The sequence below is a fragment of the Balaenoptera ricei genome, chromosome X (assembly GCF_028023285.1).
Source record: "Balaenoptera ricei isolate mBalRic1 chromosome X, mBalRic1.hap2, whole genome shotgun sequence".
In the NCBI taxonomy this organism is placed as follows: domain Eukaryota; kingdom Metazoa; phylum Chordata; class Mammalia; order Artiodactyla; family Balaenopteridae; genus Balaenoptera; species Balaenoptera ricei.
In genome coordinates, this window is record NC_082660.1 from 93,155,308 (window position 1) to 93,182,420 (window position 27,113).

The following is a 27,113-nucleotide window of genomic DNA, read 5'->3' on the forward strand; positions in this document are numbered from 1 at the left end:
CACATGGTCTTGGGAAGGTAACTGAGAGGAATGGGGCACAGACTGGAGTCTGGACAGCTGTATCCAGTGTCCCGGTCATGGGACGACAGACAGGATGTTGGGGAAGCACTGGGCAGCCTGTACAGGAGTGGGTGATGGAGGGTAAACATGCTGCTCCCTGGGAAGGACCCTCTACAGTGTGGACATGTCAACCTACACTGATGAGGGAAGTGATACATCAATGAACGTGATGTAGATTTGGGGTCAACAGCAGATGGAACTACTTTGATATACATATGAATTTTCAAAACAAAACTGGATTCATAGTAAACAAACCACTCCAAGACATCTGCTACTCTTTGCAAAATGTACTCCTTTTCCTTAAAAATGAACAATGAAGATGGCTGCAACCAGGTGGCCAGATCAGAATGTCAGCTCTGAGACTTTCAGACCAGGGTGCTCAGCAAGGGGGAACAAGGGATGGAGGTTGGGATCTTGGTATAATGGCTTCAACCAGAGTTTTCTGGAATTTTTCACCACCTGGTAGCAATCCCTCTGTATCTATCATTTTCTGGGTAATTGAATCCTGAGATTGGAATCCAGCCAGAGTCTGAACTGAAGAAAAATTACACTAGTGAGAGGGGTGTGATTGGGCTAGAGGAGACCTAGAAAGAGAAACACACACAGAGATATGCTGTCAATTCCATTTTGATTCTACTTCATCTCCCCACAAAACTGAACACAATGAATGCTTTTCCAAGGTAACGAGTATATGTGCACACTATGATCTTCATCATCACTTCTGAGAATCCTGGAGGTTCATCCCAGACCAGGTGGACAAAGCCTGCACCATTTCCTGCCGCTCCATGGAGAGGGTGGGAATGGAGCTAGCACAGCATGTAGGCTTTGGGATGAAGAACACAGACTCAGTCTTCTTGGGGTTGGAGTCACTCACAAACAGCTCATCATTCACGATGCAAAGACTGGAGGAAATATGGACTCTCAGAAAACTGATGGTTCACACACCCAACAATGATCCTGCTCCCACTGGCACTCAGCAACTAGATTCTTCCCAGACCCCTCCTGTGTCTGTCTCCCAGGTTCCTTGACTGGTACCTCTGGCCCTCCCCACAGAGCCCACCTTTGGAGAGACTGTCCACCACCTTCACTGGATTTATAGGCTTATCCCCAACCCACGGGCAATTTTGCATTTACCCTTTACCACAGCCCAAGGGGTGGACGCTCTGATCCCCATTCTCGGAAGAAGACACTGAGTAACAGAGAGGTCATGTGACTTGACCAAGGTCACACAGCGAGTGAGTGCTGGGTCAACGAGAGAACGTATAGGCCGACTCCAGAGCCCATGCTCTTCTTAACCACTAGGCTAGACTGCTCCTGAGATCTCCCTGCTGGCTTTCCACAATACCGAGTAAACCTAAGGTCTGTGCCACCGCATTCCCACATCCCTGAGCCCAGGCGTGGATGGGCATTCCCGCCCACAACAGGGCTCTCACCTGGAGTAGCTGGCAGGGGTAGCGATGAAGGTCCGGGTGAAGGCACGCACGCAGCCCTGAGAACTTCCACTTCAACAGCAAACAAACAACAGTACCCCTTAGAGCCGCACGTGCTGTACACGCTCACACAGCGGTCCCCAGTCAGGCTGTGACTGGACACTCATGCTGAGAGGGCAGTTGTTCACGGGGGCCAGGGTGTCGGGAATCGGGAGGGCAACTATAGGAGCAATCTGCGCCCAGTGACAGGACCCCTGACAACCACTACACAGGTTCACGGGATGAGTTTTTCACAGCCGCCCAAGAGGTGGATACTACTACCCCATTTTGCAAATGAGGAAACTGAGAGGTTAAGTAACGGCCCAAGTTCTCAGAGTAAGTATCTGGGATGAGAGCCACCAAACTCCACAGCCTGTGTCCCCAATGCCCAGGGTGTACAGGGCAGACAGGCATGGACACAACTCAGACCTGGGTTGTCTGTGGGAAGCCTGAGGGCTGGAGAACACAGTGGGGAAGGGGAGGGAGGGGAGGGGAGGGGAGGGGAGGGAAACGAAGGGATGGGAAGAGAAGGGAGGGGAAGAGAGGGGAAAGAAAGTGAAGGGAAGGGAATGGAAGGAAAGGGAAGGGAAGGTGTCAGGGAAGCTGGGTGGTTCTGGGAGTGAGCCTGACCAGGGGGAGAGAGCAGTGGGGCATCTGGGGAGAAGGTCTACACACACTCACCTTCCTTGAACACCCCACTGACGGAGAAGCAGAGCATCGTTTCCTGAAAGGGAAGAGCCCAGGCGCCCAGTCACCACCTGCACCTCCTACCCACCTGCGGCTTCCTGGGCCCGCCCGAGGGAGGAAGCAGGCGCTCACCGTCTGGAACCACGTGTCCACCACGAAGGAGTTGAAGTCATGCTGAGTCTTGGGCAACACACAGAGGGTGTGCACAATGTCATGTATTGTGTGCTTCAGCAGCTGGACCCGCAGGTCTGTGAGGGGAGGGGAAGCGAGCGAAGGTCAGGGGCTGCCACGACCTGGGCCCTGTGATTGACCCCTTCACCGCCCCTTCCCACCCAGTCTTCCCATCAGACACTCATGGGGGTCCTTGAGCTTCTTCATATTCCTGCTATCCTTGAAGTAATGTAACGTAACGCGCTCTGATGTGGGGCCCTACATGACTTGCAGGGGCTTGGCTGGGGGAGGCCACAGAGTAGAAGGATGCAGGTGACCTCGGGGTTCAGGAGCCCTCAATCCTGAACTGTGACCGAGAGAACTGAGCCTCAAGACACCACAGCATGTCCCGTGACCGTAGAATATACACGACCAACAGCCGAAAGCTAGGTGCGGTGCGGTGTTCACATGACTGCAGGCGCTTTGCCTGCCATGTGATGGAAGCGGCCACATCCCTGTTGACTCAGGCATCTGAAGATTCTGGTAGCCAGCAATCTTCACGAGATAGAGATGGCTGAGCCTGATATGTGACCAAGGGGGATATGTGACTGACCATAGCATCCAGACGACTCTCAGAAGCGGGTCACCTTTGTGACTTGGAGGGCTGAGGCTTCCACATGCCACTAGCTAGTGAGGGCCACATGACAGGATGAATCCACATGATGGGCAGGGTTTAGGAGTCTGCCATGCTCTAGCGACTTGAAAAGCTGGATCTACCACATGATCATAGTGGCAATAGGTCCAGAGAGACTACATGAGCTCAGGGTTTAAGGGCTCATGGTGCTGGCATGACCAGTCGGTCTGGGCCTGCCACATAACCGTCTGGGCCTGCCACTTGATGGCCGCATCCACGTGACCATAGCCTTAGGAGCCCACGGTGCTCAAAAGCTGGGTCAGCCTCCTGAGTGTAGGATAGTGACAGTAGGGTTCTCCCGGCTGCGTGTTTCAGGAGGCCGTTCTCTTCACGAGACCTGGAGAGCTGAGATTGCCCACATTCCTGGGCTTCCCGTTGATGGTGGTGCCTCCGGATGATCTTCCGCAGAACACAAGCTGGCTTCACCTGCCCCAACCTCTTTTTAATGTGCTAATGTGCTTCTTTCATGTGCTGATTTGTTCCCTAATAACACGTGAAATTTAACACATAAATTAACACATAGCAATGGACTAGGTCCTCCCTAAATCCATAAGCATTGCCATATTTTAAGGACCACTTCAAAAACCTAAGCAGTGGGTACAGGTAAGCTTTGTTGCCGTAATTCCATGCAAGTCTAAGAGAAATGAAAGCAAACTCAATAAGTGAATTTTAGCTCTTAATTTGGAAAAAAAATGTATATAATGATTACTATGTGTCAGGCACTTTAAAACGTCAACTCCTTTAATAGTGGCAATTCTATAAACTAGGTACTATGATTATTATTCCAGTTTTCACAGATGAGAAAGTGGAGGCACAGATGTGTTAAGTCACTTGCCTAAGAGGTAACTGAACCTGTAGGTGCCAAACCAGGGTTTACTCCCAGGCACCCTGGCTCCAGACTTTGTGTTTTGATCACCCACAAGATTCTCCAAAGAAAATTAAGAATAATTCAGTCTTCCTTATTCAGACTAACTGGAAAGCCATCTGCAGTTACTGAAAAGTGGAGATCATAGAGGACCTCTTTAAAGTGCCATTTAAATAATTTCCAGTACTACCAGTAATTAGAACTAATCCAAGCTGAAGCCAGTTAAGGCCCTCGGATTCATTTTAAGGTATAAATATAAACTTATCCTTAATAAGTGAAGTATTTGTGTATATAAAAGGTGGTATAAAATGCTAGACGTTAGTTGAAAACGTTTCCTTGTTTTATTTTTAAACACTCTAAAGAGAAATATTGCAGACTTTATGGCACTTTTTCTCTAAAGAGAAATGTTGCAGACTTTATGGCTCTTTTTCTCTAAAGAGAAATATTGCAGACTTTATGGCTCTTAACGGAATTCCAGAAGTTAAAAATGAGCAGAATCGGAATTAGATATTACTGCACTTATATTTTGTTTGCATCTTTCCAGAAAGGACAGAGAAAGGGAAAGGAGAATATACAATATAGTTTTGGTTTGTGTTTTTTTTAATTGCAGTTTTACAAACGCCTCTTTTGCTGATTTGTGTGGAAAACTGAAGATCTGTCTGTATATCCAACATAGATCTGATGTGATCTTGCTCGTTTGCTGGCTTAGGCAAACTTAATGCTCTACAAGCAGTGGGATTATTTTGCTGGCACCCTGCAACGTGGCATGGCTACATAAATGACCTGAAGAAAATACAACAGACCAAATTTTGCACCATGGTTAAATTTGAATATACTAGTAAGGATAACAGACTGTGTTTGTAGTTCTAAGCCTACTGAAGGAAGTAGTGATTTTTTGGAGTGACTCTCTTTGGGTACATTGGTGTTACTTAGATAATTTTGGAAAATTATTTATGGGACACATGTAAATGCAGGGTATGAAAATGGAGCCACATGTTTACAATAGAGCCTATTATGAAACCTCACGATGGATTTAGGAAGCATCTGTGTACAATCACTGGATGGACTCTGACATCAAGACCTGATGTCTGTCCCAACTGTAGTTTCTGTAATGGACAAATCCACTAACGGTGATTGTGAGTTCACCTTCTTTCACCAAAAGACAAACCCTGGAGTTCTAATTATAACCTTTCTTTGGAAGGGTCAGATATTCTCCTGTCAGAACTAATGGTCGTATCATTTGTTCTTTCCCTGCGATGATTTCCAGGAGTTATTTTAGGATTAAAAAAATATACTTAGTTACACCAGTGGGTGCCCGTCAGCTCCTTCTAACATACATTGGGGAAGGGACGCTAAGGCTATGGATAAACACCTGTATGAACACAGCTTATATGAGCTAGGCAGTTTAGGCACTGCATGTGTCAGGTGCTGTGTCTATTTAGGTGAGGCAGGCTGATAAGCTATTCTTCTTGAATGTTGTTTGGCAAGGTTTACTGGGAACAACTTTTACTTCTTTTATATTTCTGTTTTGGAGGTCAGTGCTAGAGGCATTGTTTAACACAGAGAAATGGGAAAGGGGAACAACAGACATTTGTGATGCTGCTAAATTAAACACAAATACTCAAATGCTTTTGGTTCAAACACAGATATGTACAACTCAAGTAGAGATCCTATGTGAATTTACTTTCAGAAAGTAAAATTGACTTAATCTGGTAACGTTATCCAAGAGAACTTACCAGATATTGCTGTACCTTTATAGAAATGGTAATCGAAACATGTTTTTCTTTGTTCCTTTAAGAAACTCGTTAATTAACTAGAAGTGACTTTACTGTCAGTGTCAAGCAGTGGGAAAGAAGAGAAACAATTGTAGATGGTGCTCCCTGTCAGAGTACTCAGTGTGCTCCCTTCCCCCAGCACAGTGTAAATTTTAACAGCTCTAGGGGTTGAGCTCATTCTTGGGGACTACCACAGCCTGGAAACAGAAAACTACATCCACAGTGAAAACTTCTTTTGAGGCCAAAGGATGGAAAGGGGCGAGAAGGCAGGGATTCCTTACAGGGATTTTGCTCATAAACTGTGTCATTTGTGATGGTATGATTCTCTGGTACAGTTTGAAAGTCCCATCCGCGTGAAGACCATTTACAAATTACATAAGTGTGGTTCAAGGCTTTAAAAATTATTAGACAGGGAGAATTGAAGTGGTCCTAGCTTGGCTCTTGTTATCCACTCATTGTAACTATTTTTTTGCCACACCCCCCAAATAATTCTAAATATAGTCTTTGAGAGTAGTGTGAGACGGGTTTTTACGTAAACAGCCACATTGTTTTCTTGTTACGATATCACACTGCCATCTACTGCTGGTGGATATGTTCCCATATGATGTAAATGAGTGACCTTTGCCAGTTTTCTTTAGAATAAAAGCAGGCTTTGAGGACTAAGTTCTATCAATGAACTTTACATTTCTGTAACATCACCAGATGATTTTTGAATTATCTACTTCATGTAGCCTGTTTGGGTCCAATGATAATCTAAAATGTACATGATGCTCTACCTTTTTTTTCCCCACGAAATCGGGACAAACACGGCATATCCTGTGCTCTCTAAAAACTGACAGGCACTTGCAATAGTTGACTATCACTGGATTCTGAAATTCTAATTTAGTCTAGTGTATCTGTTTTTATATGGGACACTTTGATGCAATTCAAAGTCTCTCAAATAGGGAGGGGGATCAAGATGGTGGAGGAGGAGTATGTGGAGCTCACCTCTCCCCACAAACACATTAAAAATACCCCTACATGTGAGGCAATTCTCGCAGACAACCAACTGGAAACTGGCAGAAGATCTCCTACACAACCAAAGCTGCAAGGAATATCTCTACATATCCAGGAAGGACAGAAAAAATTTTCAAAGGCATGAGGACGGTCCTGGCACCCCTGGGAGAGATCTGTAAAGGAGGAAAGGTACACATAGGCAGACCCTTACCCCAGGGAGCCCCCGTGCCTGCTGGAAAAGCCGCCGGGATAGATGGAGGGGCTGGAAAAGCCTAAATTCTACCCACAAGGAGTGCATGCATGCTGGCTTGCGAACAATCAGGGCAGAGAGAGACTGGCACTGGCGGCTGCTGCCTTGCTGCACTTCCCAATCCAAAGCACACACAAGGTGGTGGGGCCACAGATGCACACAGCAGCTGAGCATTGACTCTTAGGTAGGCAGGTCCAGGGAGAGGACTCGATCTAGATGTGTGGAGACAGCCCGGAGGGCCTGGGGTATGGTCTGGGCCAAACCAAGGAGCCCACTGTCGGCCCGCACATAGTGGGGGCAGGTCCTGCCACAGTGCCCATTGTCAGTGTGCACACAGTGGGGGCAGGTCTGGCCATGGTGGACTTTGCCAGCACGTGCACCAGATGGCGCCACGGAAAGGCACAGCAGCTGGGCACTGCATCTCGGTTGGACGGGCTCTGGGCAGGAGTATGCAGCCGTTCATTTCACGGTGGGAGCACACTGGCCCCGCTCACTCTACACCATAGCTTGGAGCCAGATCTGGAGCTGACGGGTCCTGGGAGAGGTCTGCCACAGAGGCAGCCCAGGTTGCAGGCAGCGGCACAACCACCTCAATTCCTGCAGCCACAGGGCCCCGGCCCCCAGCACCAGCCTACTCCACACCACAGCCCAGCACTAAGTCTGGAATGAACACAACAGAGAAAGGGATGCAACCTTGGGCTGCTTCTGAGCACAACCATGGATGCCTGCACGGGAGGCACATAGGTTTGCGGTGACCACACGGACCTCATTTGCTTCAGTGGTCACCTCCTTTGCATCAGGGCATGTGCTCAGGGGCAGTGGAACCTGACTGAACCTGACCCTCAGGGCTTCTACTCCAACAGCTGGGAAGCAGACCCCAGCCCCAACAGGGCTGTGACAGCCATAGAGCAAAGAGGAGGCCCCAGCCAACAACCAGTGCAGGCTCTGGTCAACACAACTTCAAACACACCCCCTATCAAGGGAACAAGGGCCAGCACACTTTAAGGAAATACGTGGCAAGCACCCACACCAAAACCAGCCCTTGCACCAAAGATATTGGACTCATACCGTCTACACAGGGATCCTCTTCAAGAACACGGTAGATTCATGCTTCTCCTTAATTCAGAGACAAAGAAAGTTAAGTAGAATGGAAAACAGAGGAACTATCCCCAATGGAAAGAACAAGAGAAATCCCCTGAAGGAACAAATAATGAAAGAGACCTCACCAGTCTACTAGACCCCAGATTCAGAAAGGAGGTAAGAAAAAGGCTAAAGAAATTAAGAAAGATTATTGATAGAAATGCAGATCACTGCAACAAGGAACTAGAAACTATAAAGAGAAATCAATCAAAACTAGACAACTCAATTGCCCAGGTGAAAAACAAACTAAAAGCAATAAATAGCAGACTAAACAAAGCAGAAGAATAAATAAGTGATCTGGAAGACAGAATAATGGAAATCACCAAATCAGAACAGCAGACAGAAAGACAAATTTTTAAAAATGAAGAAAACAAATGAGATCTATAGGATAATATAAAGCATGCATAATATGCATAATCATATGCATAATGTGCACAGTCATATGCATAATAGGGGTACCAGAAGAAGAGGAGAGAGAAAAGGGGATAGAAAATGTATTTGAAGAAATTATGGCTGAAAACTTCCCAAACCTAAAGAAGAAAACCGATATCCAGGTACAGGAAGCACACAGGGTCCCACACAAGAAGAACCCAATTAGAGTGACACCAAGACGTAGCATAATTAAAATGGCAAAAGTGAAAGATATAGAGAACTACAAAGTCAACTGGAAAACAAGGTTTAAAATGGCAGTAAGTACATACTTATCAATAATTACTTTAAATATCAGTGGACTAAATGCTCCCATCAAAAGACAGAGTGGCTGAATGGATAAAAAAACAAAAACAAAAACAAGAACCTACAATATGCTGCCTATAAGAGACTCACTTCAGGGCACAAGACACAGACAGATTGAAAGTGAGGAGATGGAAAGCTATTTCATGCAAATGGAAACAACAAGAAAGCGGGGTTAGCAATACACATATCAGACAAAACAGACTCAAAACAAAGTCCATAAAGACAAACAAGGACATTATATAATGATAAAGGGATCAATAACGAAGAGGATATTACACTTGTTAGCATATATACACCCAATATAGGAGCACCTAAATATATAAAACAAATAGTTACAGACATAAAGGGAGAAATTAACAGGAATACTATAATACTAGGAGACTTTAACACCTCACTGACATCAATGGACACATCTTCCAGACAGAAAATCAATACGGCAACAGAGGCCCTAAATGACACAATAGACCACTTGGACTTAATTTCTATCTACAGGACACTACATCCCCCAAATAAACAGAATACACATTCTTTTCAAGCGTGCAAGGAACGTTCTCTAGGAGAGGCCACGTACTAGGTCAAAAAACAAACCTCAACACATTTAAGAGGATAGAAATGACTTCAAGCATCTTGTATTACCACAATGTTATGAAACTAGAAATCAACCACAGAAAGAAAAATGGGTAAAGAACGAATACATGGAGACTGAACAACATGCTCCCAATAAACCAGTGGGTCAATGATGAAATCAAAGAAGAAATCAGGAAGTACCTCAAGACAAATGACAATGAAAACACAACCTTCCAAAATCTATGTGATGCAGCCAAAGCAGTTCTCAGAGGGAAGTACACAGCGATTCAGGCCTTCCTCAAGGAACAAGAAAAAATCTCAAAAAAACAAAAAGAGAGAAAGAATTAGAAAAAGAAGAACCAAAAAAAAATCCCAAAGTCAGTTCTTTGGGAAAGATCAGAGGGAAACAAATAAAATAGAGATAAAAATAGAAAAGATAAATAAAACCAAGGGCTAGATTTTTGAAAAGACAAACAAAATCGACACACTTCTAGCCAGGCTCACCAAGAAACAAAGAGAAAGGGCCCAAATAAACAAAAAAAGAAATGAAACAGAAGCAACATCCAATACCACAACAATACAAAAAAAAAAACCCCACAAAAACCAAAAAACATAAGAGAATACTATGAACAGTTATATGCCAACAGATCAGACAACCAAGAAGAAATGGACAAGTTTCTAGAAATATACAGCCTGCCAAATTTGAGTCAAGAAGAAACAGATAATTTGAACAGACCAATCACTAGAAGTGAAATAGAATCTGTAATTAAAACAAAACCAAAAAAACCTCCCTGCAGACAAAAGTTCAGTACCAGACAGCTTCACCAGTGAATTCTACCAAACATACGTAGAACTTATACCTATACTTCTCAAACTCTTCCAAAAGATTGAAGAGGAGGGAACAGTCTCAAATTCATTCTATGAAGCCACCATCACCCTGATACCAACACCAGACAAAGACACTACCAAAAAAGATAATTACAGGCCAATATCTGTGAAGAATATAGATGCAAAAATCCTCAACCACATATTAGCAAACCGAGTCCAACGATACACTAAAAAGGATCATACACCGTGATCCAGTTGGATTCATTCCAGTTGCTCTGATAGCCTTATGGGAGTTCCCTTGTATGTTATTTGTTGCTTTTCCCTTGCTGCTTTTCATATTCTCTCTTTATCTTTAATTTTTGCTATTTTAACTGCAGTGTGTCTTGGTGTGGTCTCCTTTGGCTTGACCCTGTTTGGGACTCTCTGTGCTTACTAAACCTGGATATCTCTTTCCTTTGCCAGGTTAAGGATGTTTTCAGCTATCATGTCTTCAAATATGTTCTCTGCCCCTTTCTCTTTCTCTTTCTCTTCTCCTTCTAAGAACCCTATAATGCAAATGTTAGTACACTTGCTGTTGTCCCAGGGGTCTCCTAAACTGTCCTATTTCTTTTTCTCTTTTTTCTTTTTTCTATTCTGCTTCAGTTATTTCTATTACTCAGTCTTCCAGCTTGCTCGTCCATTCCTCTGCATCATTTCATTTACTGTTGATTCCTTGTAGTGTATTTTTCATTTCAGTTACTGTATTCTTCTCTGTGTGGTTCTTCTTCATATTTTCTAAATCTTTGTTAAAAACTTCTCACTCTGTTCATCCAGTCTTCTCCTGAGTTCTTTGAACATCTTTATGATCATTACCCTGAACTCTTTGTCAGGTAGATCGCCTATCTCCACTTCACTTTGTTCTTCTTCTGGGGTTTTATCGTGTTCCTTGGTTTGGATTAGATTCCTTTGTTGCCTCACTTTGTCCAATTTGCTATTTTATTTCTCTGTATCTGGTAGGTTGGCTCCATTTCCCAACCGCAGAGAAGTGGCTGTTTGTAGGAGATGTCTTGTGTGTCCCAGCCGAACTCTCCCCTCTAGTCACCAGAGCTATATGCTCTAAGGGTGCCCCCTGTTAGGGCTGCGTGTGTCCTTCTGTTGTGACCGGCACACTACTGTGGGTGGTGGGGTAGGTGTGGCTGTCCCCTGGTCCAGTGGGTTGCCAGGCCCTGCTTTGTGCAGAGGCTGGTGGCCACTGGTGAGTGAGGCTGGGTCAGGAGGCTGCTGGCTGCAGTGCCCCAGGAAGCCCCGGGATTAGTGCTGGCCCACTGGTGGGTGGTGCTAGGCTCTGCAGTGGGTGGTGGTGGGGGCTAGAGGTCCTGTATCTAGTGGCAGCCTGCTGGTGGGCAGGGCCAGTTCCACATGGCTGGCTCCAGGGTTTGGGGGTGTCTAAAAGCTGGTGATGGCCCACTGTTGAGTGGGGCTGGATCCCAGGGCAGCTGGCTGAGGGGTCCAAGGTGTCTTGGAACTGGTGTTGGCCTGCTGGTGGGTGGGGCTGTGGCCCAGGGAGTCGTGGAGCTAGTGCTGGCTCACTGGTGGGCAGAGCCAGGTTCCTGGGTCTCTGGCTGCAGGGCCTTGGAGTCCTGAAGCTAGTGTCGGTTTGCTGGTGTGTGGGGCCAGTTCCTGACATGGCTGGGTATGCGGTCTGGGGTGTCCCAAAGCTGGCGTCATCCCACTGGTGAGTGGGGCCAGATCCAGGAGCAGCTGGTTGAGGGGCCCAATGTGTCCCAGAGCTGGTGCCAGCCTGTTGGTGTATGTGCTGGGTCCTGGTATGCCAGGCGGCAGGGCTGCGGTGGTTCTTGGGCTAGTGTTCACGAGGAATATTCCTTTTTACATATTTACAAGTATGTACATTAACAGAAGATGTTCTTTAATTTTATTACATTTTTATGAGACTGAATTTCTTCTAAAAGCTTGAAGTTTTTAAAGCTATCCCATATTGAAATTTAATGGTGCTCTTTAAAGAAAATTGTTGCTGATCATAAATGTTGACAATTTTCTTGCTTCTCATCTTTCATATCTTTATGAACTCTGTGTTGTATGTTTACCGAATGGTAATACTTGATAAAATTGTAGCTATAAAGAATCCATTCCATTCTAGTGAAACTATCCTGACACAATAATATCAAAGTACGATAGTAAAGAAAAAGCTTTGCCAAAAATTTGAGAAAGAAAATGAGATTTAAGTACGCTACCATGGATGCCTTTGTGGTTCTTCCTAAACTTACTGCAGGGGTGAGAGCTCTAGTGCTTTGTAACTACCCATTCACTAATTCAATGTAGGTATTTCCTGAATAGAAGTATCTGTTACCTGGAAAGACATAGTAGTTGAAAACCATTTGCGCTTGAGTATTGTGGGTATTATGCTCATATTGGTAATTGTGCTTTCAAATGGTGCCTGAAGGTGACATTTTTGTTTACCTACGCAATATACATTCTTCTTCCTAACTGGTCTCAAATTTTCATGAGTGCATTTCCTCCCTCATACAGTCACGTTTGGGGGGAATTTGACTGCTAGTTCCAAGGGTGAGACCAGAGTTACTCTAGATCTCAATCAATAATCCTATGTCCCTAGCCACAGTCATTGGTTCAAGATTGGGCCTGAGTCTTTATATCTTTGAGTCACTGGATCAACTAACCTAAAGTCTCCTCTACCTCTGGGCTCTCAGTTATATAAGCAAATGTATTTCCTTATCGTATACACAAAAGTGGATTTTACTTTCTGTTACTTGTAACTTCGTTACTTACTGCTATATATGTTTTTGAAGATATGTTATCAGGTGAGTGTAAGTTCAGAATTTTTAAACTTCTTAATACATTTTCTTTTATGATTTGATAGTGGCCTTCTTTGTTGCAATTGCTTGATGCCTATTTTGCCTGATAGTAATACAAATTAACCACGTTTCTTTCAGTTTTACTGATCATTGGTATTTTTTACCATCACTTTATTTTCATCCTTTCTGACAGTCTACTCTACCTGCTTCATGACCTACTGAAACACGTTCATAATGCCTGTATTAGACTGTTCAGACTGCCACAACAAAAATACCACAGACTAAGTGGCTTAACAACAGAAATTTGTTTCTCACAGTTCTGGAGGCTGGAAGTACAAGATCAAGGTGTGAGCAGGGGTGATTTCTTCTAAGGCCTCTCTCCTTGGCTTGAAGATGGCCATCTTCTTGCTGCTTTTTCACGTGGTTGTCCCTCTGTGTGTACACACTTCTGCTGTCTCTCTGTGTGTCCTAAACTCCTCTTCTTATAAGCACACCAGTCAGATGGGATTAACGTATCCCCTAAGAGCCTTAAATTAACTTAATCACCTTTTAAAGGCCCTATCTCCAAATCCAGTCACATTCTGAGGCACTGCTAATTAGGGCTTCAGTATATGAATTTTGGGAGAACACAGTTCAGTCAATAACAAAACCTAATGTTAAGATGACGTTATCATAGAAAACAAGAGAGCAGAGGCAGGAACAATGATGCGGAGCAGGCAGGAGGATGGTATGTTAGGCTTTCACTTTCCTATAGCTTCTCCAGTTCCTAAAATTCTCTAATGACCAATGAATCCCAGGCATTTGACTGAGAAATTTGCATTGCTACTACCTCAGCCTGGACCTAAAGGATGGGAACGAGTATTCCACACTAGTTAATAGCTCACAGCGTAAAATCTAACACTTTCCTATCATCAATAGATCTGCTGTTTTCTTCCGAGATACTTGACCCTTCTTAACCTCAGCTTCTTAATTAGATACAGAGATAAAATAATTAGTCATACAACTCCAACTGTGAGAATTCAATGAAATTGAGATATACTTCTGCACATAATCAGGGCTGTTTGCTGGGTGGAAGGTTTGGAAAGCTGTTTCCTCAGCCATTTATGCAGAGAATGTTCAAGTTCATTCTATTCTCACAGCTCTATATTCTAGGTCATGCCACAGCATTGTCTATGAGACATGCAGAAGGGGAAAAGTTGCTTCTGTGCACTGGGGTTAGACCTTTTGGGGGCCCAATTATCTCACCAAATACCTCCCTTACTATTTAGCAACCAGAGCCACCTGCAGTTCTCTATTTCGACTCCTAATCTTCAGGAAGACAGAGACATTGCCTGAAATTTTTCATGGTTCTATCTTCCCTTTTTAGCACTAATCTTGACATGCACTAGGTGCATGAATGAATGAATAAGTGGATGAATGATAGTTATATTCCAGACATATATCTTTCTTCTCTGACAGTTAGTAGCCCCTGGCAGGCCAGCGCCTTAGCCTTATAGCTAAGTCCAGTGGTTAGGACGCGGCGCTCTCACTGCAAGGGGCCCAGGTTCGATCCCCGGTTGGGGAACTAAGATCCTGTAAGCTGCGCAGCACAGCCAAAAAAAAAAAAAAAAAAAAAAGATGGATGCTTTATGTTGAACATAAATTATAGCTCAGTGAAGTTGGTTTTTAATATGTCTTTGTATCCCTTCCAGAATCTAGAGCTGTGTCATGCTCATATGTGGAATCAACCTGTATTTTCAGATTGAACTGTACAGTTGGGTTTTTCATTTCTTTGCTTGCATGCTTGTTTTTTTGTTTTGTTTTGGGTTTTTTTTTTTTTTGCCACAGCCAAGAATATTCTCAGGATCTCCAGACTTATACATCCAACCACATGCTCCCCACCCAGATTTTTCATAGGCTCCACAAACGACATGGTCAAAACAGAACTGTCAGTTTCCTGGCATTGCACCGAAACTGGTCCTCCATTCACTTCCCCATCGAAGAAAACCGCCCTAACCCAGCTGCAAAAATCCACATTCCAAGGGACACACTTAATCCCTCTCTATCCCTTACCACAAACGTGAACTTCATCAACAAGTTAAGTACTTCCGAGATACATCTCATTTCAAACCCCATCTCACCCCTTCCATTGCTACGGCTGTGGTCTACGAGACTGTCACCTCTCACTGTCATGTGGGTAGTAGCCTCCTAATCTTGTCTCTTGATCTTACAGTTGCTCTATTTCAGTCTGTCCTCCAAAGAACATTTAGAATGAGCTTTAATAAAGTAGATGATAATAATAACTTCCCTTCCTTTCAGAAAGCACCCAATGGCTCCATCATAATAAGAACAAAACCCAGAGTCCTTACCATGGCCCACAGGACCTTCTGTTATTGGGCCCCTCCTACCATTCTCACCTCATTTTCTAACACTGTCCTCCCAATACACACTGGCATACAAGCTGTTCCCTAAAACTGCCAAGCTTGCCCATATCTTAGGGCCCTTCGTCTTGCTCTTCCCTCTGCCTCGAGGGCTCAGCTCCTATATCTTCCCACTGCTGACTGTGTACTTGTTGTTATTTGAATATTAAATCTAAGTTACGTCTTCAGAACATCCTTCCTTGCCTTCCCCACCCTAGTCATTCTCTGTCACATTTTCCCATATTATTTTCTTAATGGCTCTTAAACCTTGAGTGTATCAACCCCTGTAGAATGTGAGCTCCATGAGAACCATGACCCTGTCTGTCAGGTTCTCTGATTTATCTCCCGTGCCTATCACAGTGCCTCACATATCATTGGTAACCAATAAATATTTGTTGAATGAATGAATGAGTGAGTGAATGACGTAGATTAAACATGCTAAGTTGTGAGGACTCAGGCATAGTCTGGGACATGGGATTTGGGAGGATGGGAGAGTGAGCTCAGGTGTCCCTGAAGCAGCAGTTTTGTTTGAACCCATGAAAACTGTGGTTGGAAAACTGGGTAGAAAGGACATGGTAATTGAGGTAGTGCTTCTAGCTGCCTTGGGTATGAAAGTGTAGCATATGTTCTATACCAATTCTCCTTCTTTCTTAATGAAAGAATCCCAAATTTATTTGGTACAGTAATGTTTCCAGTAAAAGACCACATTTATAGCCTGCTTTGCAGCCAACAATGGTCACATGACCAACTTCTACCTAATGAGGTGATGGCAGAAGTGTTGTATAGTAGTTCCAGGAAGGTAGCTAAAAGGGAGATGAATTTCTCAGACCAAGGTATTTCTCATACCATCTGTTGTGGACTGAACTGTGGCCTACCCAAATTCATATGTTGAAGCTTTAACCCCCAGTACCTCAGAATGTGACTGTGTTTGAAGATAGGGCCTTTAAAGAGGTGATTAAATTAAAATCAGGCCGTTAGGGTAGACACTAATCCAATATGATTGGTTTCCTTATAAGAGGAGCTTAGGACACATAAAGAGATACCAGGGTGTGTATGCACAGAGGGACAGCCATGTGAAGAAGGAGTAAGAAGGAGGCCATTTGCAAGCCAAGGAGAGAGGCCTCAGAAGAAACCAAACCTGTGGACACCTGGATCTTGGACTTCCAACCTTTAAAACTGTGAGAAATAAATTTCTGTTGTTTAAGCTACGCAGCCTGTGGTATCTTGTTATGGCAGCCATAGCAAACTAATACACCGTCAGATAAGGTTTTCAATTTTGACAGCTCATTAGAATCAACTGAGGTGAACCTTAAAGATACTGATGACTGGGCTTACCCCTAGAGGCTCTGATTCAGTTGGTTGAATCTGAGCATTAGAGGGGATCCTAATGGATATGCAGAGTTGAAAACCACATGTCTAGGAGAGTAGTTTTTTGCACTCCATTGAGCAGGCTGAGAGTGATGAATCTAGCATCATTTAGAAGGCATCCCCCTGTATCTCCCTCCTTCCACTGTTTTTCCTCTGCCCCACATCCCCCTTCTTTTTCTGCCGTATCCAGATCTCCACAGATGGACCCAGAGATGCCCCCACCTCTTAATCCTGTTCCATATCCAAGTTCCGTCCTAATTTGAGGAACATTTAATAGCTTCAGCCCCACTTCTGCCCTCCCTGTCAAGAAAAGTGAGTCTCGAGGGGCCTCATATTCTCTTACTCTGCCTGTTAGCCAGAGCCAGGGCAGCTCTCTATAGAGATAACTTCTTGCCTCTTAATCCAATTATGAAATGGATGAAAGACATGAACAGAGGGCAAATAGGCTTAGGAAAAGCTATTCAACATCTTTAGCCATCATGGAAATGCAAATTAAAAGCACAATGAAATATTAACCCCCCCTATCAGAATGGCTGAAAAAAACAGTGACAAAACCAAATGCAGACAACACTGGATAAACTGAGTCACTCATACATTGCCAATGGGAATGCAAAATGGTACAGGTCGTCTGCAAAACAATGTGGCAGGGTTTTCGGAACGAAATATGCAATTACCATATGATACAGCAGTTGCACTCTGGGCCGTTTACCCAGAGAAATGAAAATTTATGTTTACACAAAAACCTTTACATGAAGTTCATCACAGTTTTACTCACAATAGTTAAAAAGTGGAAATAGCCCAGATGTCTTTCAACGGGGGAATGGCTAAACAAACTGTGGTACATTCACACCATGGAATCCTATTCAGCAATACAAAGGAACAGACTATAGACCCACTTTACAACTTGGATGGATCCCAGGAGAGATATGCTGAGTGAAAGAAATTCATTCCTAAAGATAATATACTATATGATTCTATTTCTATGACATTTAGGAAATTATAATAGTGTCTGACAGAGTTTAGGGATGTGGGATCAGGAAGAAGGTGGGTGTGGCTATAAAGGCTAACATGAGGGAAGCGTGTGGTGATGAAACAGTTTTTGATCTTGTTTGTGGTGATAGTTAGAACACCTACATAGCTGGTAAAAGTGCATGGAATTATATATATAAGTATTATTCACAGGTGTTCTAACACACAAATGAGTGCATGTAAAATGGCGAAATTGTAGTAAGCTCAGTGGACTGTACCAATGTCCATTTCTTAGTTTCGATACTGTACTAAAGTAATACAAGGTGTTATTATTAGGAGAAGGTGAGTGATGGGTATACATGACCTCTCTACACATTTTTTTGCAACTTTTGGTAAATCAATAATTATTTCAAAGTAAATAAGTTAAAAAAACAACATAGGAGTTGTGGGGAAAATAGTGTTAGTTACAGAACCTAAGAACCTAATAAAAATGTTAGCACAGTTTTAGACCTGTTAAATGATTAAGAATACCATAATTATTAGAGTAAATATGGTACTTTACTTGCTAAATACGTTATATTTGTTTATAGAAGTGAACATCAGAACGGTCACAACTTGTGAGTACTGAAGTGGTGGAGAGAAGGTTATCAGGAGGCAAAGCTTGGATTTTAGGGTAGTCCAGGAATGGAGTCCTTACTCTATAATTTTCAAGCACTGTATAGGTCGGCTATAAATGCTAGAGACTGCCAGGGATGATGTGGGAGATGGGACCTTTTGGTCCTGGCCCTACTAACTCATGGTTGGGTCAGGGGAAGAGCAATCCAAGACACACAACATACAATGTGCAATGTTACTCTTTAATATAAAGATAAACAAGGATCATGCGTGGGAAAAATACAGGACAACTGGCAGGCCTACACGGTAAACTTTGGTTTCCTGATTAGCTGGACTGCAAGCTTAGTCATGGATATGGCTTCAGTTAAGAGAAGAGAGGTAACAAATATGAGGAGGATGAAAATGACATCTAAAGGCTCATTTGCAGAGTTTTGTTCTCAAGATCCCAGGTCAGTGGATGAGGGTCTCATCTCAAAATTCATCTGGAATCTTGCCCTTGGGCTGAAGAAAGTAAAGAGAAAGAATTGGGATGTCAGCAGAGCCAGCAGCCGTTGAGTTTCAACCCCAGGGCACCTGACTTCTGTCCGCCTTCACCTTCCTGAAACCCTAGAGGTCTATTTCTTCTTATCTCTGAATTCTCAGAATTGACTTTTTAATGAGTAAAGAAGTTTTTAGTTCTGGTATAGTCTAGTCATCGTACTGAAAGCACCTGTAGTGGGGGAGGATAGATGACCTCCCTTAGGACCAAACTGGAGACACTTGACCACACAACGCCACAGCTAAATCTATGCTACAAGAGCACGCCTTCAAGTTTACCAACATGTATGTACCAGAATGAGCAGATGCCACAGCATGTAATGCTGAAAAAGAAGCGAAAAGGTAAATGCCTATCAATAATAGCTTATGGCTTCCTGGAATTCAACTGTTTAATATATTGATCTTAGAAAGAATAATGTAGCTTCACATATACTGAGAGGAAATGCTGGTACTAATAATAAACAAAAGAAGTTTCAAAACAATATATAAGATAGGAAACCTGTATTTTATAATACATGGAAAGGTATTAGTATGAAATTAGGGAATGTCTCACAACTAAACGTTTGTAAGAAAAAAATAGATGTAAAATAATTAGCTTCAAGTTCCCATTAATCACCCCTCTACTCCTCCCAGCTCCCTCCTATGCCCACGGAAACCCAGCACTCACTTCTGATTCCACTAGAGGTTCACCTCAGGTGGGGTGGAGGACGACTGCATGATGTCCTGCTGCCCCTGGGAGAGGGTGTGCATGGAGCTGGAGGTGGGCGTAGGCACTGGGATGGAGAACACACTCTGGGTCTCACTGGGGCTGGCGTCCCTCACAAACAGCTCGTCATTCACGATGCACAGATTGAAGGAAAAGTGGGCCCTCAGACAACTGCTGGATGGACATCCACACCCCCAATATTGACTCTGCTCCCACTGGCACTCAGCAGCCAGGTTCCTCCCACGCCCCTCCTGTGTCTGTCTCCCGGGTTCCTTGACTGGTCCCTCTGGCCCTCCCCACAGAGCCCACCTTTGGAGAGACTGTCCACCACCCTCACTCGATTTATAGGTTTATCCCCAACCCACGGGCAATTTTGCATTTACCCTTTACCACAGCCCAAGGGGTGGACGCTCTGATCCCCATTCTCGGAAGAAGACACTGAGTCACAGAGAGGTCATGTGACTTGACCAAGGTCACACAGCGAGTGAGTGTTGGGTCAAGGAGAGAATGCATAGGCCGATTCCAGAGCCCATGCTCTTCTTAACCACTAGGCTAGACTGCTCCTGAGATCTCCCTGCTGGCTTTCCACAATAACGAGTAAACCTAAGGTCTGTGCCACCACATTCCCAAGCCCCTGAGCCCAGGCGGGGATGGGCATTCCCGCCCACAACAGGGCTCTCACCTGGAGTAGCTGGCAGGGGTAGCGATGAAGGTCCGGGTGAAGGCACGCACACAGCCCTGAGAACTTCCTTCCACTTCAAGAGCAAACAAACAACAGTACCCCTTAGAGCCGCACGTGCTGTACACGCTCAACCGGCGGTCCCCAGTCAGGCTGTGACTGGACACTCATGCTGAGAGGGCATTTGTTCACGGGGGCCAGGGTGTCGGGAATCGGGTGGGCAACTATAGGAGCAGTCTGCGCCCAGTGACAGGGCCCCTGACAACCACTACACAGGTTCACGGGATGCGTTTTTCACAGCCGCCCAAGAGGTGGATACTACTACCCCATTTTGCAAATGAGGAAACTGAGAGGTTAAGTAAAGGCCCAAGTTCTCAGAGTGAGTATCTGGGATGAGAGCCACCAAACTCCGCAGCCTGTGTCCCCAACGCCCAGGGTGTGCAGGGCAGACAGGCATGGACACAGCTCAGACCTGGTTTGTCTGTGGGAAGCATGAGGGCTGGAGAACACAGTGGGGAAGGGGAGGGGAGGGGAGGGGAAGGGAAGGGAAGGGGTCAGGGAAGCTGGGTGGTTCTGGGAGTGAGCCTGGCCAGGGGGAGGCAGCAGTGGGGCATCTGGGGTGGGGATCTACACACACTCACCTTCCTTGAACACCCCGCTGACGGAGAAGCAGAGCATCGTTTCCTGAAAGGGAAGAGCCCAGGCGCCCAGTCACCACCTGCACCTCCTACCCACCTGCGGCTTCCTGGGCCCGCCCGAGGGAGGAAGCAGGCACTCACCGTCTGGAACCACGTGTCCACCAAGAAGGAGCTGAAGTCATGCTGAGTCTTGGGCAACACACAGAGGGTGTGCACAATGACACGATTTGTGTGCTTCAGCAGCTGGACCTGCAGGTCTGTGAGGGGAGGAGAAGCGAGCGACGGTCTGGGGCTGCCACGGCCTGGGCCCTATGATTGACCCCTTCACCGCCCTTTCCCACCCAGTCTTCCCATCACACACTCACGGGGGTCCGTGAGCTTCTTCATATTCCGGCTGTCCTTGAAGTACTCGCACAAGCTGCTTCTAGGAGACAAAGAGCAACAGTGGGTGGTGGGTGTCTGCAGGAGCTGGCCTGTGTCTCCTGGGGAGCCACACGGCCCAGGAGCAGAGCCTGTGCTGTGATACTCACGGGGCTGGGTCCTCGGGGTGGAAGGGAATGGTCAGGGAGAAGCAGGCCTCCTCGTGATAAGCACCCACGAGACCCTGTCGGTCTCCACAGTCATGGATCAAGTAGAACCTGAGCGGGAGCAATGAGGACAGTCTATCTCTGTGGTCTGGACCTCAAATGAGACTTGGAAACTCCCCTGAGCAGACCTGTGCTTAGGTGGCCTCACCTGTCCTCGCCTTTCCACCCTTGCTCAGCTTCCCAGAGGTACTTACTGCTGCAGGAATTGCAGGACTTGTCTCTTCAGCTCATCAGATCCAAAGTAGCTGCCCTGGAATCAAATGGCATTTGAGACTATGCAGTGGATAAAGCCTCCCTGCAACACCCCAAATGTTGTTTGATCCTCTTCCTCACCTTGCAGGGCTTTAATACGCAGGGAGTGTCAACATCAACGGTAACTGGTGACGGTAACTCCTGGCCATCCTGGAGAAGGGAAGAGGAAGTCAGGAGTGGAGACCAGGGGAGTTGCCCTGGATGATCGGGGAAAAGGATGGGCCCAGGAGGGTGAGGGTCAGAGGTCAGGTGTGAAAGGGCCCTGGAAATTCCATGGGAAAGCTTACACTGGATGTCTTCATCATGAGGTCCTGGAAGTCTCTAGTGTTATATTCAACTTGTGTGTGTGCGTGTGTGTATTTATGGGTATTTTTCCAGCAAGTCTATCCATGTCATTTTCAGGAGTCCATGCCCCCCAAAATGGTTAAGGTTCTGATGCTAATATGTGATCTAGGCAAGACCCAAAGGGCTTGAGGGCAGGTGCAGAGGCCACCGACATTCGTAAGAGACAATGATCTACGTAGGCACTTACTAGGCGTAACAACTTCGGGAAACATTCTCTGATGGCCCTGTCCAAAACCAAAAATAGAGAAGAGGTGGTTGATAGTTCAAGGTTGCAATGCTTCCTTTGAGTTAAAACAGTAATACCATAAACAGAGATCAGTGTGTTCTGGCCCATCCAGCAGCGCCCTTTGCCCACCTCTGCTTCTGATTTTAAGGGTTTTCGGTCCACTTCCCTGTTGAGCACTGAGCATCTGTCATCTTACTGTCTGAAAGGCACTGTCTCCTCATCTCTCTCAATACCTTCACTTTAACATTCCTTCCCTCCCTCCCTTCCTCTCCTTCGCCTGGGTAGCTCCCACCCAGACTACTCGCACTCCCTTCTCCAGTGCCACAGGGAGCAGCATTTCAAACCCATACTGCAGGGCTTCCTTCTCCTCCCTTCCTTCCTCCAGGGCCCCACTGAAGGCTGTGGGGAGAAGAGGGAATGGGGTGGGAGCCCGGGGCTCTGCTACCTCACTGGGGGTCCAGCACTCTGGCAAGACCCGGACACCCCACAGGGATGGCCCAGGATGCTGGGCCAGGGAGGTGAGTGAGGTGGGGCTCAGGGAGGGAGATGGAGGGGATGAAGGCAGAAAGGGAGTGAAGGTAGGAGGGGAGAGATGAGAGAGACATAGGGGCACAGAGACAAGGGAGAGAGAGAAAACAAAGGGAAGGGAAAGAAGCTCTCCCGTGGTCGGGGTCAGGGAAGAAGAGAGAAGAAAGGGGAAACGGCGCCCCTGTTGCGGCTCTTCACCTGCCCCAGAATCGCCCAGACACACCAGGTAGGAATGGAAAATATGCACATGTTGGGCTGGGGCCCCACTGGATGCTGGTTGAAACTTTGTCACCTGTGTGAGTTCAGCCAGACTTGGGCATGGGAAACAGGGCCGCCATGGGGGCACACCTCCCCCAGAATGAGGAAAGGGTCAGGTCCCAGCTCAGTATGGGGCTGAGGATCCGTGGCCCAGTCTTATGATCACCGTCTTCTCTCCTGATGACCCCTGCACCTGTCTGAGTTCGTTCTTTATCTGAGGAATCGTACCTGTCTCAGGCTGCCCAGGGCTCCTGTGAAGGACCAGATGGGATGATGTGACGTGTGCAGGGAGGGATGGGAAGTGCCCCTGAGAGCCCTGTCCTTCTGTCTCCTCTACCACCTCTGCCCTCTGCCTTCCACTCCTGCCTCAGGAAGCCCTCTGATCACTGGCGGGGGCCCACGTCTGGCCCCTTGACTCAAGGAGCCATGCTTTTTCCCAAGGAGGCTCCAGCTCCTGGCATTGGGCCAGCAGAATGGATGTCATGACAGCAGCCACCCACGGCCTCAGCCCTCAGCATGGCGCACGAAAGCCCCCATGTCAACCTGGGAGACGAGGGGGGTCCCCTTTGGAGGAAGGGAAAGAGGGTCCCTCTCAGAACAGGGGAGGCAAACGCCATCTCAGCACGAAGAAGGAAGGCTTCTCTCAGCAAGAGGGCCTGGACTGGAGGACCCTTCTCAGTCCAGGGCGCCAGCATCTGGATCAAGGCTGGTCGCTCCTGGTCCCGGTGAGGAGGAGAAGCCCTGCTTCCTGCGGCACACTCTTGGGAGGCCTTGGCGGAATATAGCTGGGCGCAGAGAGCTGGAAACAGACCCCAGAGCCCCTGCAGAGGTGAGCAGGTCAGGGGAAGGAAACTCCTCACCGGTGATAGGCACAGAGAGAGCAGAAGGTGGGGCCTGTGATCCTCCCAGAAGACCAGGGCTGCCACCTTTGGCAAAGGGGCACTGTCACAGATAGTCTAGGCTCCCACGGGTGAAGGTCACCAGGAAGGGTGACAGGGTGTTCACACTGACCTTACATAGGTGGACTGGTCTGGGAAGGTGCCACACAATGGGTTCCCTTGCAGCCACAGCTCTTCAAGCTTCAGCCCTTGCATCTTGCTCAACTCCCACACACACTTCAGCTGAGAAATATGGGGCGGAAGTGGGAAAAGGAATCCCAGGGAAAGAGGGACATCCGGCTCTCTGCACCCCCAGCCCCCTCCCTCCCCCACAGGTACCTTCACCTGCCTCCTGTCATCACTCTGATGGCCACTAACACGCCCCCCCCACTCTCAACCCAACTTTGATCTGGCTCCCTCTTCTCACCTCATTTTTGGAGAGGTTCAGGATCTTGACCGTGGGGGCCATCTGTATAATGTCAGACAGGCCATCCAACTGGTACAGTTTGTTGCTGCTCAAGTTCAAGGACAACAGCTTTGGGGCAAGAAGAGGTAGAGTGAAGGTTACTATCTAGGACCTTGGAGACAAATCTGCCCTCCACCCCATCTCTTCCACCCCCTACCCTAATACCAGCACTGGGCCTACAGCCTCACCTCAGGGAAATTCTTTTTGATGATCTGCAGGGTGGCAGCCATGCAGTTTCTTCGATTCAGAATTATATCAATATCATGGCCCACCAAGTCTTCAGGAAGGAGAGGGGAGGGAATCAGATGGCTGAGTGGGGTCTGGGGCCAGCACCAGCCCCTCCCCACGTTACCATCCCTAAGTCTCCCTCCAGGAAGACCCCTCTGCCCTCGCCCACCCTAGAATTACTGCTGTCAGCCGTACCTGGGTCATCGCGGAGCCTCCGGAGGTCAAGAGCTTGCTGGGAGACATCAAATCGTTTGCTCAAGGTCAGCTGCGGAGTGAGAGATGGAGAGAGCCGCTCTGAGGCTGTGGTGGTGGCAAGGAAATCAGGGGCGAGGGGGAAGGTGGGCTGGAGGAAGGAGAGGTGGGTCTGAGCGCTGGCACACAAAATGCCTTGAGTCTGCATTACTTTTAGCTGCTCCATTTCTTCTGGCTTCAACTTATCCCGCACAGAGTAGGGAGCAGCGGAGGGGCTGACAAACACAGATATCTGCAGGAAGAAGAGGTGGGGTAAGCACCAGGAACTCTAGTTCCAAAGAAGAGAACCAGCCCCTGGCCTGTACTCCTTCCTCAGGATGAGGTACAGGTAATGCCCGCAACACACACCTTTCGGCTCTCCTCGTCACAAATCTTGTTGCTGACATCCATTAATGCAGAGGCAGTGCTAGCTTCTTGGACAAAGAACTGAGCCCCATTGTGCATAAAGTGGAACTACAGGGATTGAATGCAACAGCAATAGTATCAGAAGCCAACAGACCCTGCTGAACCAGGTCTCTCTCTCTCCCCCTTCCCTGTGCCCACGCGTCTGGCTTCGGCATCCTCTCTTACGTCCACTGGAGTGAAGGGGACACTGCAATGGCTCTGGATTGAGTTCATTAGCCATGTCCTGTCATACTTTATCCTGGAAGGAATCTAAGGATGAAAAGAAGGGATGGGAGAGAGGACAGACAACAGGGAATTTAGGCTGGAGGACGAACCTTTTCCTGTTCTTTTCCGGCCTTCTACTGAGCTTGACAGGGTTTCTAAAGAAGGGACCACTGGCATGATTTCTTATGGGTGTGTGTAATATGGATTTCCTAAATACTCTTTCTCTCCAGTCAAACTCTCTTCCAAATAATCAAGGTGTCAGAGATGATCTTCCTTTTATAAATTTCCAGGAGATCCTACCCAGTGCAGACACTGCTTGCCCCTCAGACAAGGTCTCCAGAGGCTCGACCCTCCATCTCCCACACTCAGCTTGCCAAACTGAGACCTCCAATGTGGAGTTGCTCCATATCCTTGGCAGTAGTTTCCATCTTTGCTCTGAGACAGGCTCCTCCGTTCTCCTCACAGTCAGCCTGTTCCCTTTACACTGCTTCTCTGAATCTGCCCTTAGATGAACAAGATTGTTAACTCCTGGTCATAAAAAGGACAGCTTACAAGCTGTCCCCAGTGAAATAAACCAGCGTCTCTACATGAGACCAACACAACTCCCCCTGACTTTTCTCTCTTGCACATTCCATACATTTTTCAGGATACTCACGGTGACCCTGAACCAGCTCCCTGGGGTTCCATCTTGTGTGTTCTCCTGCATTTCTCTCTCCAGAGGTTTTCTGTTTCCCCACACAGTCATATGCACGTGGCCTTCACTGTGCCATCTCACACTCCTCTCGTTGCCTCGGATGGTACAGGGAGAGCTGCAGGGGGGATGTGGAGAGAAGGAGGGTGAGTGGCCATACGTGCTAAGAAAGTCTTCTGTACACCCTCGTCTCTTTGACACCAGCACTACAATTAGGATTGCTCAACCATTATTTCACTTCTAGCATGCTTCAGTTTTGCAGTGACAGAAGAAAAACAAGTCCACGGAGAGTGAGAGAGGTGCATAGTCCCAGGGGCTGCTGTGTACAAACCCTGCTGCCTGGTCACTTACTGTCTTACTTCGGGGTCCTCCTGGACATCCCTCTTCACCACGTTTCCATCATCCTCCTGCAGGTGTGAGGGCTGAGGCTCACCCCCACCGTGTTCATAATGAGGGCTCCTCTTGCCAGAATTACCTGGGAAAGAACTACAACCTTTCTTTCTTCCTTGAGGTGGTCTACCACCATCACTGTATTCTGAAAAGAGGAACAAAAATACAGGTTTGAAGACACATCTGTGGTGCACTTACCACATACCATGTCTTAGGCTAACAGGATGGTAGGGCAGGCACAGTGCCAACCTGGCCTAAGGGACCAATCCCACAAACCTCAGAAAGGACACTCTTCTGCCTGTGCAGAGAGGACAGCCTTATCCGACAGATGGCACTATCAGGGGAAGAATCGAGGAGGAGCAGGATGAGGAAGAGGAGGACAAGGAGGAGAAAGAGGGAGGAGAAGGAGGAGGGAGGAGAGGACAACTGCGTTGAAACTTTTAACACAGTGGAGCAGGACTGATAA

General features: G+C 46.7%; 2 protein-coding genes across 3 annotated transcripts in view; one reads left to right on the forward strand and one right to left on the reverse strand.

Annotated features, from left to right (window-relative positions):
- The window catches only part of BEX3 (brain expressed X-linked 3), a 296,936-nt gene that overhangs the window by 42,372 nt on the left and 227,451 nt on the right, over positions 1–27,113 (forward strand). The gene's annotated exons all lie outside the window — the stretch shown is intronic.
- LOC132356922 (nuclear RNA export factor 2-like) lies at positions 776–26,272 on the reverse strand. Its single transcript, XM_059910148.1, has 17 exons — positions 26,222–26,272; positions 25,528–25,611; positions 25,306–25,410; positions 25,109–25,189; positions 24,901–24,970; positions 24,666–24,754; positions 24,439–24,546; positions 24,145–24,254; positions 22,309–22,345; positions 21,858–21,926; positions 21,719–21,774; positions 21,468–21,575; positions 21,303–21,361; positions 2,349–2,464; positions 2,207–2,253; positions 1,494–1,562; positions 776–962 (listed from the first exon to the last, which is right to left on the reverse strand). Exons 1-17 carry the CDS (start codon positions 26,270–26,272, stop codon positions 776–778), a joined length of 1,446 nt encoding a protein of 481 aa, XP_059766131.1.